General features: G+C 41.5%; 1 protein-coding gene across 1 annotated transcript in view; it reads left to right on the top strand.

Annotated features, from left to right (window-relative positions):
- The window catches only part of CHGB (chromogranin B), a 126,597-nt gene that overhangs the window by 107,513 nt on the left and 4,189 nt on the right, over positions 1–14,895 (top strand). The window contains exons 2-4 of the mRNA XM_024764234.1: positions 6,001–6,067; positions 10,529–10,575; positions 11,042–11,135. Coding sequence (XP_024620002.1) covers positions 6,019–6,067; positions 10,529–10,575; positions 11,042–11,135 — 190 coding nt within the window. The 5' untranslated portion in view covers positions 6,001–6,018. The remainder of the gene's footprint in view (positions 1–6,000; positions 6,068–10,528; positions 10,576–11,041; positions 11,136–14,895) is intronic.

Genomic DNA, 14,895 nt, shown 5'->3' with positions numbered 1-14,895 from the left:
GTCTTCCAATATTTATTTTCATACGTAATAGGATAATATGCCTTCTAAAAGACAAAAAAGTTGAGACTGGCCCATCCATTGGTAATTTAGTTTTAGGCAGTACTGAGTTTGTACGGCAGGATAATATTATTCGGTGCTGTTTTCTGAGCTTTGTGAGTGAATGCAAAAGAAAGGAAAGCAGGTAGGAAAGTGGGAGAAAGAGATGGAGAACAATCCTTTAATAAAACTGATAAGTGGCCCACTGTATATATACATGTTACCCAGAACAAAAATATGGGCAATTACAATCTTGGGAGGTTTCTGATTATGCAAATTTACTTAATGGTAATGGCTCCTTGAGGACCATTATGAATTATTGAGAAATAAAATATTCATAGGTGTAAAACTATAATTAGCCTACATGGAGTTTTTCCGGAGTTTACTTCTACAGAATACATTTTTGTAAAGGAGAGGCCTGCCTGGGAGTTGGTATGCTCTAATCTTCGCCATAAATAATTTAAAATTCAGCACCACCAAAAGAATGCCTCCTCTCAGAGCAAAGAGTGCTTATTAAGTCCACCAGATCTCTCGGAATCACGAGATGGAACCAACTTACATTTCATGACTCCTGAGGATGAGCACAGAGAAAAAGGCCAGACAGAGTACACAAGGGAGACTTCAAAACAATCAGCACAGGACTGCTTCTGCTTTCCAGTAACAGACATGTTGGCCTGAAGTTACTGTGATTTCAAGATCATGACCAGTATTTCTGGCTTGTTGCTAGAAATTCCACAAATTGAGATACATATTTTGGAATGAAACCAAACTTCAAAAATCCCTATGAAGAGTGTCATATAGAGAAGGATTTTTCAGGAAAAGAGGAGAAATAGGCCCCTGGACATCAAGGCATCAGAGATTGAAAGAGGTTGCTCCTAAGAGGTGGAAAGAACACAACAGAACAGGATGCAGGTCTTGACATCTCTGCTACTCACTGCTTGGCACAAGTGCTGGAAGAGGGGAGGACCACACCATCTGTGTGTGCTTCCACTAGGGACCCCACTCAAACTCCTCAACATTCACACCCACATTCCTCCCCTGCTTCTGGACTTGACAGAACTCCAAACTTCCTCTGATTTTTTGCATTAGTCCTATCTTAGGAGCTGTGATTTTTCTCCTTCACTCTCTACCTATCTGCTTTTATCTCTCAAGGATTCTTCATGATTTCTGGTCCTATCGGAGCATTCCCCCTTATACTACAGTACTCATATTTGTAAACAATGTGCAAGCATTTTTCTATCCTATGTTACACATAACCCATTTGAACATGATGAACTTGGCAGGTACACTCAGGAAGCAGCTTCAATCTTCTCTTACAACTGTCTGCAAGCATTTCTGTCAAAGCTCCTTTTCTGACCCTTGAACAATATCTCAGGCAAAACAATAGCTTTTCATTAACTCTGGACTATTACAGTAGTCCAAACTTCTATTTTTCACCCAATTCAAAGCCCCTCTAACTCCCAGCTGCTGCCTGACCTGGAACAAGCAAGTCATGGGGAAGAGGGAAGGGTTGGCCTCTCCTTTTTGTTCCCTTGTTTCTTTCTTTCCTATCCTACCCCTCCCTTCAGTTCCTTCAGGTCTGGGCCAAAGAGGAGGATGACAGAGATGGAGGAGGGTTCAGAGATGGCCAGTAATCTGTGGTCCTCTGTTGGTTTTCAGTGCCCTCTATTGTGGCACACCTCCAGATGCTGGCTGGCCCTTTCACAAGGGACCTTTGTGGATTCTTTAGAGTCCTCCATGGGAACCTCTTCACTCCCCCAGTCTCTGACAAGAGTGATGCTCTCTGACCTCTCACAACACCTCTCAGCTACCATTATCAGCACATCTTGAGGATCCCCTTGCTCCTTCAAGCAGGGGCTTTTGGGGGTGACTTGAGACCAGTAGCATTCTGTGGAGACCACTTAGCCCAGGGAAAACTCTGCACATGCAGATGTTCCAGCCACTGTCCTCTCCCCTCAACTTGCCATTGAGGCTGCTCCGGCTGACCTCCTTCCCACTTCTACCTTGCTCACTTCACTCTCAAACTCTTGGGGACACAAATTAAATTGCCTTGTGATCTCCTTCCCACTCTCCTCTATTGGCGTTGGAACGAGTCTATGGGTTTCTGCAGCTTAGCAAGCATCTGGCAAGGAAATGAGATATCAGTCTCCCTTCCTGCAGACAACTCCACTTTATGTTAGCTTCTTGCGGCCCCCAACTTGGCAGAGATAGGAAGAAGCATCATGAAACAGTACAGGGCTCCCTACAAACTCTCTTCAAAAAAGTTCTTTCTCCAACCAGTCCTTTTATAGTTCTGCATTTCTAGGTTTGTATCTGTAGTGTTCCCTTACACAGACTTGTGAGTAATACCCACTGTGCCAGTTTGGCCCCCTGTTAACAAGTCTTGTAGAAATGTGACTGGCTTCTCTCTTTGAAGCATGTGAGTGCTTAAAACCCATGTTGCCTAGCTTTGAGGCTTCAGTCAAAAGTCAAACATAATAAGAAAAATTCTATTTAACATCCTGCTATATGTTTGTGAATGTATGTGTCATCGTTCAACTTTCCCAAAAAGCAGACCTTGAGACAAAGATTTGACTGCAAGTAATTTATCTGGAGATAATTCCAAGAAACAGCAGTGGGGAGTAGAGAAGAAAAACAGGAAAGAAAAGTCAGCCATAAAGAGCTTGCTATCAAGAAAATTTCCACTGTGTGTAACTAAGCTCAGTCTTGCTGGGAAACTCTCAGAGTCTTTGTAGAATACATACCTCTGAGGGGGCTGTGAATCTGGGGTGTTTGTACACCTCATGTTTGGGTGAGGGCTGCTCCTGAGGGTCCTGATTCCTCAGCATTTCCAACTTGCCATTTGCACAGCTCTGTTTGCTCTGGTGACCAGAGAGAGCTATCAGGCAAAGAAATGCAGATCTTGGCCATTGGAAATCAAGCCAGTGTGCTCCAAAATGGTAAGAATGAGGGAAATTAAGGAAATGGGCAGAAAACCAGCAGCATCTGCTGCAGTGTGTGTGTGTGTGTGTGTGTTTGTGTGTGTGTGTGTGTGTATGTTGGGAGGAGGAACATATGAGAGACCAGCAAGCAGCCTTCATTCTAGATCCTTACCATGTGATGTGTTGCTAACTATAATAGATTTTTCAAGCACCTAATGGTCTTATCAACCCATCAGACCCAAATCATAGTTATCTCCCCTAGTTCTCAATATCTATTTCTTGCTTTCTCTCCAGTATATAAACAAATAAGTGCACCTGTTCATCTAATTTTCTGCAAAACCCCAAACTGAAGAGGAGGATTCCCTGTTTTGTCACACCTGAATGGTTGTAGCTCTATCTCTTGACCTCTTTTTAATTTGGCTGTGTCGTGCAACATTCAGGATCTTAGTTCCCCAACCAGGGATCAAACCTGTGCCCTCTGCATTGGGAGCGAGGAGTCTTAACCACTGGACCACCAGGGAAGTCCCATCTCTTGACCTCTTTTTAGAAATGTTAATATATATCTTCTTGCAAGGTATATGGAGTTATATTACCCATAATTTAGTAGGTTAAAAAATAGTTTCTATCTTTTCTTAACATGAAGATTTGTTTTGTGATTTCTTAATTATGTCAAAGTGTATTAGGAATCTAACCTAAGAAACCAGGTACTAAATGTATTGTAGGATCAAATTATCTAAGGAAAACTACTTATTGACATGGTCTTTATTAGGAAAAAACCTTAAAGTCACAGAGATAAATGTTTATCTTATTGGCCACAAACACAGAGAATTCTGTAGATTTACATCTGCAGGGCATCAGTTTCCATGGTAATGCCATTTTCCTGGCATGCCATGCTCTCTCACCCTCCTCTGTAGACCTGGAGTCTACCCTACACCTCTCCCATCTTTACTCTCTGACTAGTGAACTCTGCTAGAGCAGGGGGAGGAGTATATTTCCTTTAGCCATTAATGTTGGGATTAACCCTGTAATCTGCTACAGCCAGTGGAATATGTATCTACTACAGTGCTTGATAAGCATTTATATATGCAAATGAAATGAATTCATAAATTTTGAGAGAAAAATCTAAATTCAGAACCTGTACTGCTAACCTGTGGTTTTGAACTATATGCCATTTTTTCGTCTGTTTGCTTCCTGATTCCTTCCTCTGTTCTGTATTGCTGGAGACACTGGCCCTTGCAAACTAAATTTTACAATCTTCCCTGTCAGTCTTTCCCAGGTATGTTCAGACACTAAGACGTACTTGCACTGAAAGAAAGGAGAAGTCGGGTTTTTATCCCCCTTTCTCTTCTTGGGAGGAAGGGGATGCATCACTAGCAGTGGCTTCTCTTCTGTGGTTCTAGCTCCCTTCTCCATGGCCCCATGGCCTTTGTAGCTTGTAAAGCTTCCCACTCCTACCAGGTGGTCCATGTTTCTGGGGTCCAGCAAAGATACATCCTTTCTTTACCCTACCATTCCCTCGGGGTGTAGCAGCTGCCTGCAGTTAACAATCTCTGGGTCTCCTCATTTTCTCCTATTTGCTTTTCAGTTTTTCTAATCCTTGAGTATTATTTCCTGTATTAAATTCCCTCTGGTAGTTTCACTTTCCTGACTGGGTCCTGATGGATTACCTATTTCAGGAGCCATGTGCAAAGCTATGTTTTTTTCTGAACCCTGTTTCCTAAGGGAGATATGCTTTCCTCCTTAATTCCTCTTTGAGAGCATTCCTGAGAAATGTTCTTCCCTATGGCTTCTTTTCTTTTCCTATAGTAATAGTATTCTGTACAACTTGAGATAAAATTATATCCAGAACAACATCAGCAATCAAAAAGCTAGGTCAGCCCACTATTGTAAAGATGTCATGTGTTCCCAAATTGATCCACAGATTAAAAATGTCAGCTATTACCAAATTGATCTATAGATTTGATGCAATTCCTATCAAAATCCTCAGAGTTTTTCATGAAAATTGAAAACTGATTCTAAAATTTATATGAAAATGCAAAGGGCCAAGAATAACCAATAACATCCTAAAGAAAAACAAGGTGAGAAGACCTTTTCCACCAGATATCAAGATTTATTTAAAAGCTATGGTGATAGAGAAAGTATGGTACCGCTCCAAGGATAAACAAATAGACCACCGAAATGGAATGGACTGATATTCTAGAACAGTCCAGACACATACCTGTACACATATGGACTCCAGGTTTTATTCAAAGTTAAACTACAGAGCAGGTGGGAAATATGGTCATTTCAGGAAAAAAAAAAATTCCCAGAACACTTAGGTGGTGATATGGTTTAAAAAAAAGTGATTGTACCCCTATCTCATACCATATTTATTCTAAAGCCCTGTTTCCTAAGGAAAATATTGATTTCCTCTGTCATCCTGCTTTGAGAGAATTCCTGAGAAATGTTCTTCCCAAAGGCTTCCCCCCCTCCCTGTACATGCTGATCTGAAATAATAAAAAGATTATAAAATAATGAGAAAAAAGAAAAGTAAGTCTGAATGTAGGAACTGGCTGTCGACCAACTGACAACAGTGAAAAGACATACACAGCCTCAAACACATGTTTCTAGATATGGAGGTTGGGGGGTGGTGCGGTGGAGATGAGAAATAAGCTTGAACAATCTAAGCAGGACCTCGCTCCTCTCCCCCCGACTCATTTTAACTACCTCCCCTCACCCTTCCACCCCTTCTTCTGCCTAACTCCCCACCCCCGCTCATAGACCCAGAGCACCAAGGCGACTGTACTGGCGTAAATTTCTTCCTACTTGCGCCACCGCCCCGGGGCCGCCTCATGACGTCAGGGCTGAGCGAGGGGGCGCCGCCTCCTGGGTGCCCGCCCCTCCCGGCCCTGCGGCCCCGGCTTGCTCTTTAAAAGAGCGGGGCCTGCGCCAACCGCGCCACACCGCGGGCACCAAGATACAAGGCTATTTTCCCCGAGTATCTTCATCTCGCCTTCCGTCCACGTCTGCTCACCGTCAGCCGCCGCCCTCTTCTCCTGCGCAGATTCCGGCGAGCCGGGCCATGCAGCCTGCAGTGCTTCTCGGCCTCCTGGGAGCCACGATGATGGCGGGTGAGTGGGCACTGTGGGGAGTTCAGAACCGCGGACAGCGCCAGCCTCTGCCTCTCCAGCCGCTTTGGGCATCCTGACTGGCGGATACTGGAAGACGGGGAGGGTTGAGTAGATGGTGTCTCCCTCTTGCTTGAGGTTCTTACTTTCTTCTCTTCCCTGGGTATTTCCCTTCAACTCCCCGCCCCAACGTCTGACTTGGAAAAAGTCAGAGAGCTTCCTAGCCCAACCAAAAGAGTCTGTTTTAATCGATATAAAGAAGACGTGCCCGCGCCTCCAAGGAAACCCCACATTTTGTGCTCACTTCTAAAATGTCACATCCTCTTTACCTGTTTAGAGAGATGCTGTGATAGTCTTATTCTGTATCTGTAATTAAGTGTTTGTTTGGCTTTTTAAAGCCAGATGACCACGGAGAGACAGGAATACATGTATTATATTAGTTGGCAACTGTATAATTTATTATTTTATTATTTAAACATGATTAGATAAAAGTAAGTCTCTTATGTATATATGTAGATAAGATATATCTTTTTTCTTAACACATTCATATATGTGTGTTCAGGTATATGTATGCACAGGTTTAGTGTAATATTTTTCTGTATTTTGTATTTCTGCCTCTGGGGAGAGGTAATTTCAGATTCAAATGAATCCATCTTTAAGTTATAAATGGTAACTGCAAGAGATATTTTGACTTTTGTATTCCAGAAAAATAATGAGTATAAAATAACCACGAAAAATATTTTTAGAGTAGTAAAAAAAAATCGTTTTAGTCAATTTGGGAGGATAAAATTTTAAGTAGTAGATATTTGAGTGCCTCTTTATGTGTGGAAAATTGTGGGACTGATCTTTCAAACTACTCTGAATCTCAAAGAAATGATCTTTGGAGATTTGGGGAAAAAATGTGTGTGTGTGTGTGTGTGTGTGTGTGTGTGTGTGTGTGTGTGTGTGTGTGTTGAAGTAAAATCCATGAGTCCATTGAGAAGTAAATATGCCACCACCAGTTTAAATTGGAGGGGTTCTTTTAGCTGTCTTAATGACCTCATAGAATATTGTTCTTATCTGAGATTGAGGTCCCTAACTAGAGTTGAGGCATCGCCATCCATGAATATGAGGGTTTCATTGACAGCAATTACGGGATCCCAAAGAGAAAATGAAAGCCACTGGTAATTTATTTTATTGCAAACTACATACATGAAGAATTTTCTAAAATTCTTGTCACTCTTACAAATTGCCTATAAATGTTCTCGATTTAATTAAAGGAAACCAAATGAATGTTTAGAGTCCTTCCTGGTCAAAAATATTTTCAGAAAGGAATTGCTTAACAAGATAAATCTGTGCTATACATTGTGCTATAGACCACAAAAACAATGTCTTTTATGAGACTTATTTAACTATAGTGGTAAAATATTTATGTCTCTTACACAAGATAATATTTTAAGAAGGGTTTATATTTTAACAGCAACTAAAATCAAGATATTATATTCTTTAAAAATTTTTTTTACTGAGCTATAATTCACACACCATAAAATCTATACTTTTAAAGTGCATAATTCAGTGATTTTTAGTACATTCACAGATTATCACATTTCAGAACATTTTCATTGTGGTAGAAAGGAACTCCATACGCATTAGCAGTCATTCCCCATTCCCACCTCCCCCAAATGCTTGGATATTAGGCATGGTAGCCTTCAAGCAGAGTTTGTTCTTTAGCAAAATCACAGGAAACCTGCAGAAACCATCTGGCTCATTTCCTACCATTATGAGCTTCTGAAGGAGATCCACACCTTTCTACAGGAGTTGTTCACTCTAAAAATTAATATGAGTGAAGGAGCTACATGCTATTCATATATACTAGGTAAGATGGTTTCTGCATTCAAAAGCGTTAGCGGGGACTTCCGTGGTGGTGCAGTGGTTAAGAATCCGCCTGCCAATGCAGGGGACACGGCTTCGATCCCTGGTCCAGGAAGATCCCACATGCCGTGGAGCAACCAAGCCCGTGCGCCACAACTACTGAGCCCGTGTGCCAGAACTACTGAAGCCCGTGTGCCTAGAGCCCGTGCTCCGCATCAGGAGAAGCTACCGCAATGAGAAGGCTGCACACCGCAACGAAGAGTAGCCCCCCGCTCGCCGCAACTAGAGAAAGCCTGCACGCAGCAACAAAGACCCAATGCAGCCCCCCCCCCAAAAAAAAAGAGTTTGCGTACCATGTTCTTTTATAGCTGTATTTTCATTCTGGGATGAAACCTTAGTTTGGTAGTCTTATGGAATATTAATACTTTGGAAGTTATTCTCAGATTTATCATATGATATTATTTGAAAAAATTTCTGCCATTTGACTACTTCACTTTTATCACAATTATTGGGTTTTCTTTTGTGCACCCTTAATGTTAACTTTTACAAAAATAAGTTAAACTACTTTAGGGGTATCAACATACCTTCGGTTATTACTTTGCTGCCACAGATTCTATTGGAAGAAATACAATGGAACTTAGATGTCTCACTAGATGCATAATATGCTTTCATAAGGAGACCTTAGTTCCTTTCCATCAAAAAGATGTCTGAAGAGCCTCAATTAGGAAAGAGAGTTGTTCTGTAAAAACAAACATGAGCTACAAATTGTTCAGAGTCACAAAAGAAAAATATTCCTCTCCCCTCAAATCAGATGACTGTTACTACTTTAGCAATATCAGTAGTTAATAATAGCACCTATTAAACATTTGTGGAAAAAGAAAAGTTATTAGCAAGAAACTGCATTTACCAAAGAAAGTTTAATAAAGCTAGAATTTTAAAAGGCACTTTCTAGTTTATGACAGAAGTAATTCTCTCAGTTATTTCTTTTCAGAGCATTTTACAGATCTCAGGTGGAAAGAGTAAGTGCCAAAGTGGGAATGTTCTCAAATAACAGCCATTTGGGGGATAAAATAATGGACCCTGAGTACCAAAGGTGGCCATCCAGATCTTGTCTGAACTACATTTCAGGAAGATAGTGGGGTCATACCTTGTTAATCACTTCTTAAATATTTTACCAGTGATTTTAACATGCTGCATAACTTTGGGCCTATTGAAACAATTGGAGTAGATCCCAGGCTGTGCTTTGAAAAGGAAAATTCAGTAAGGTGAGCAAATGAAATAGGAGTTTTATTTCTAGATTGAGCCCTATGATATGTAATTGATTGGGAGGAGGTAAAGAGATTGGAAAGCAAATATTTGGGGAGGAAAGGTCAGGTTGCTGGTAATAAGAAACAGCATTTGAGCAGCTTCCATCTCTGACGTCTGAGAGTTTTGCTCTTGCTCCAAGTAGCTCTTCACTTGTCTCAGAGACCTGGAAGAATCTTCTGCACTGAGCTCTCCAGCCATAATAGCAGTTTCTCTTCTAGGGAGTGTCAGGAGAACTGTAGAGATGGGCCTATATGTAAATGCTTTGAGCTTCTCCAGTGGAAAGGGTTTAGACAAAACAAAGTCAAAGTGAAAGATAAAAGAATCAAAGCAACTTTGAAAAAGGAAAAAAAAAAAAAAAAGCACTGTAAAATTAAAAACACCTGAAGCATTTCCTAAGATGAAAAGGCACTTCAATCACTGGTTGAAAATAAGCAGAATCTCATGAAATTTAATTTAAATAAATTAAAATTTATCTTTTTGCAATATCCTCATGAACTATCCATTAAACACCTATTTGCATATGATATTATGGATTCAACAATATCCTGGTAAAATTAGATACCTCCCATATTCTTTACATGGCTGCAGACAACATGGGGGAAGGGAAACAACACTGATACAGACACATAAGTGTGCTTGTCCAAGAAAAGGCTTGGGGGGTAAAACGAGGTAATTAATTATATAAGATAATCATAACCACATTTTGTAAATAAAGTGAGTTTCAGGGAGAATATTTTCTTGGGGACAGGAAAAGGCAAAGGGAATCACAGATCTTTACCCATTTTGAGTAGGCAGAAGGGTTGAGGAGGGCACCCCCGTTTCATTTAAACTAGGTTTGTTTTAAACTTTTTATTGACATATAATATATGTACAGAAAACTGCATATAGATCATAAGTATACAGCTTACTGAATTTTTCCCTCCCTAAGCACAGCTGTGTAATCAGCACCCAGATCAAAAACAGAACATTGCCAGTATCCCAGAAGCTCCCCTTGTGTGGATTTGATTTATATTGGATATAAGATAGCATTCATTTTCAAATCATGTTTATGACATTGCTAGGGGAAACAGCTGTGTGTGTATGTGCATATGTGTGTGTGTGTGTGTGTGTGTGTGTGTGTGTGTGTGCACGCAACTGGGGCAATTCTTGTCCCTGGGACAGACATCCGCAACTATCTCCACTCTGCTCAGCTCTGACTTTGCCCCTCCCTCCAAGTAACATGCTGGGGGTGGGGTGATTTTGTGAGTTTGGGGACACACAGCTTCCAAAAATCAACTCACTTCCCATTCTTTTTTTCTTTCAAAGCTGTCAGTTCTATGCCAGTGGACATCAGGAACCACAGTGAAGAAACGGTAAGTTGAAATGGAAGTCTGGAATCTAGACTTATATCTAGACTCTGGATTCTCCCACCCCTTATCTCATCAAACTAAACAAAATAAAAAACAAAAATAGACAAACAACAATGAGGAAATGGGAGCAAGTGATATCCCTCCTGCCCTGGGCTTTTACCTCCTTCCTGGATGTTTTAGTGCCCCTGAGGATAGCTGTCATCACCCTGTTTTCCTTTGAATCTGTTCAGAAATGGGTGTTTATTTCTCTTCTCTGGATAGTCTTGACCCAATGCCTTCTTGCATTGCTCTGTGGGGTGGCCTGGGAGGTTTCATTACAGTCCTATATGTAAGTCTACATTCCTGACCCAAGGGGTCTGCATCGGTACGGGTCACATAGCCAAGCCTCTTTTGACAGCAGCTCTGGCTTAAGTAGTCAGGCATCCCAGTGATACCAGCTTTCCCAGCCTGCTTTCTGGTTTCCCCCTAGGTGACTCGCTGCATCATCGAGGTCCTCTCAAATGCCTTGTCGAAGTCCAACACTCCACCCATCACCCCTGAGTGCCGACAAGTCCTGAAGAAGAGTAAGTATCCTCCACTTCAGGAGATCTTTGTCCCTTGAGTAGTTCTTTCTCTTGCTCCCTCCGTTTCGCCTTCCACTTTACTTCCATATGAACCAGGGGCATGATGCAGTGGGAAGACTACAGGCTAGATCAGTATCTGGGAGATGACATATGGCTTCCAAACCCTGCTCTGCCACTTAATAGCCGTGTTACCATGGGCAAGACCCCTTGCCTCTCTGGGCTTATTTCCTCAAAGTAAAATGAGGGAGTTGAACTGAATGATAGTCTGTGAGCTGTCTATATAGTTCTTAAATTCCTTGGTTTGAGAGTTTGGAATTTTAAAACAGACTTTCATTTGGGTGGAGTGAGGTATGGGGAGTGCTCATTTGTGATTAGACAGGGAGGCAAAGTGTTCTGGAAGCAATGGAAGATGAAAGGATAAAAGGAGACAAAAATTATTCTTCTCTTTACCTTCTACTCTTCTGACAATGAGGAGCTAGAAGCTTGGAAAGGTGACTGGGAAACTTCTGGCCTGTTTACATGACAGATTGGTTAAACCATTTTAATACATAGCCTGTTAGAATGAGAGGACTACCAAATGGTATCAGGAGTTCCAGGCCTGAGAACTGGAAGGGGTGGGGGTAGACTTAGAGCATCCAAGGAGTCAGAGCAATGCCCTTCTGGGTCTAGACTGGAATGTTCCTCTATACAAAACAGCTTATGTTGAAAACAAAATTTAAACAGTGATACGAGCAGTATCCATTGGAAATTGACATAAAGAGGTAAATTTTACAAAACTATGCATCTCTGGGACTTCCCTGGTGGTCCAGTGGTTAAGACTCTGTGCTCTCAGTGCAGGGGGCATGGGTTCAATCCCTGGTTGGGGAACTAAGATCCCGCACGCTGCACAGCATGGCCAAAACAAAAACAAAAACTATGCATCTCTTTTAGCATGAAGTCAAATTGATTCAAACAAATCCGAAAAGCTCTGTTCTCTTCAACACCTTTCTCTGCTTTTAAATTTTGAGTCAGGCTGAGAACAGTGGATTTTCTTTCTTCTTTTCACCTTCAAAATCTCCTATTGCAAGATAATATTCTCTTCCTGTTGCTGCACATGAGGCCCATGCATAAAATTATAACAAGTATGAGTGACTAGCCAAAAGAGTAACCTGGGGGGACTCAATCCACTATTGGGGGCTTCAGGATAACCATAGTAGGTGTGGGGACCTGAGACTGTAGGAGACCCATGCACAGTGGAAGGAAGCTTCTCTACCACTCCCAGCCTACATGCCTCTTTCATGAGCTTGTCAGAATGAGTTTATTAGCCATTGCAGGGAATGAGTGAGAGCAGGGTGGGTCTCCAGGCAGGGACTAAATGCTGCTCCTTTGGGCAAACCCATCTCGTTATCTCCCTTCCCATTTCTTTGTTTACCAGACGGATGCAGAAGTTTTGGGTCTGTCATACTAGGTCATCAAAGAACCAAGATTGCTTAGGAAGAGTTGTTGATTGTAGGGCTTTGCTAACTGCCAAGATCAGATTCTTAGCTCTCAGGTAGGATTCTAGCCTCTGCTCATCACTGATTGTGCCCTGGGGTCTTTTGAGTCTCTTGAGAAAGCCCCAGGAAAACTGGTAAAAATCAAATGACCCATGTCTATCAGGACCTTGGAGACATCATACCCAGAGAGCCATTAAATACTGAGATCAGGGAGATTTGAGCTCCTCCGGGGTTGCAGACTCAAACACCAGCCAGGGCCAGGAAAATACGTAAGAGAAAGGAATAAAACAGGACAGGAAGTGACTCACAAACTGGAGGATACAGGCCTCTTCTAAGGAGGAGTAGATTTTTCTCAGCTTGAAACCTATTGTGAGAGAAATATAGATTCTGTTACCAGATCTTGGGATTTTTCAAAAGAATTTAAAATTTGGATATCTAAGCAATATCTCCTAGTATTTAAGTATTGCCTCTGAATTCAAATTTACTAAAAATGTTATTTAGGCCAAATAGAATTCACCTTTGGGCTACCAGTTCATAACTTCTGTCGACTGAAAAAAAAAAAAAGAAGCACAACCTAAAATTTGAGATTTATATTTTATTCCATGGACATACTAAGGACTTAAGCCCAGGAGACAACCTCTCAGATACAGTCTGAGGGACTGTTTTGAAGAGGTAAGGGAGGAGGCAGGATATATAGGCGTTCTTGCAATAAAAACCAGATAGTCAGAACATCAAAATATTACAGTTAATGAAAGAAAACCAGACATCTTAAGTTAACGAATTTAGCACTTTTCTATGTATGGGAAGATGCAAGAGTCTGGGCTTACTGAAGTCATTCCTTTCATATGCACCTTAATTATCTTGTTTTTTCCATCCTGAATCCCCTCTGGGTACACAGTGAGGTGTGGCTGCAGTGCCTAGATGGCCAGGACACCCTTTGTTTACTGATTTGGCAGGCGACATTCTTTGTCCACACTTCTGTCCTATTCTGGTTTTCTCTCTCCTGCTGAAATGTCTTATGCTGATCACAGGACTGGTGGAGCTTTCTGCCAACAAGTTGGATGAATTCCTTCATGTAGCCTCCCTCCCATCCCCAGCCCATCTCTGTCTCCACTCCCACTCTCTCCAGCACATCTCAGTTAGCACACGCTTACTGAGCAAACAAACATTTGGGGAGCAGGGAAGAATCATTTTTTCATGGCTTGAAGAGATCTTAGGAATTCATAGTCCAATTTCTTAACAGGTATAACAATTTCTTTGATCTGGTCATCTCTGCAACATGATAGTTAGGGATGGAAGGTGCATTTTCTCCTTTTTACTTGAAGTAAGAGTGAGCTTCACACCTTGGTTTTACAGATTGACAAGACTGTATGCTGCTAATCACAGCCTTCCTCAGATCTCACCTGAGGGGACTTAAAGCTAAATTTAGGAGGAAGTGCTAAGCCTCAGGCAAGCTGCTACAAGCAGCACACATTTAACCTGGAAAAAATAAAAATGCTTCTCTTCTTGACCAGCAGGCAGTAGGAAAAGGGCCACACAGCCTCTGCCTCGGGAAGCTGAGATTCTGTCCAGATGACATCAGTATCTGCTCAAAGCCTCCCTGCTTACCTGTGCATACCTGGTCAGCCCTGCCTCAGTGCTACACACACCACCACTGGCTCTTAAAAGGCAAAGGCACTGGTGAGGGGCCAGCCCTCAGGTGTCTGGGTGTGGAAGGTCAGGGACCTTTCAGTTGCCTCATAAAACATGAAAATATTATCATGCCAGGCTGGGCTTTTAAGCAGAGAGGAATAGACTGTCTGCTCTTTCTTGGACATTTTTACAAAACAGACCAATTTTTTCTATTTTGCAAATATCAGTTCAAAATGACTCATCAAGAGCCATTCAATAGAAACATCATGTGAACCACAAATATAATTTCAAATTTTTCAGTAGTCACATTAAAAAAGTAAAAAGAGACAGGTGAAATTAATTTTAATAATACATTTAATTTTGTCCAATTTATTTTATTCAATATATAATTTGTACATACAATATGTTTATAATATATATTATCTTGTACATCCAAAATATTATCATTCCAACATATAATCAATATGAAAATTTGAGGTATTTTACATTCTTGTTTTTCATCTGAAGTCTGAAATCTGGTGGTTTCTTACATTTACAACATGTCTCAGTCTGGACCAGCCACATTTCAAGTCCTCAGTAGCCACAAAGGTTTGGTGGCCCCCACCATGGATGGCGCAGACGTCAGCCTAGAGCTGTGAGCAGCCTTGGCTTCA

This window comes from Neophocaena asiaeorientalis, unplaced genomic scaffold (assembly GCF_003031525.2).
Source record: "Neophocaena asiaeorientalis asiaeorientalis breed wild unplaced genomic scaffold, Neophocaena_asiaeorientalis_V1.1 scaffold400, whole genome shotgun sequence".
Lineage (NCBI taxonomy): Eukaryota > Metazoa > Chordata > Mammalia > Artiodactyla > Phocoenidae > Neophocaena > Neophocaena asiaeorientalis.
This window is presented reverse-complemented; position numbering and strand designations above follow the sequence as displayed.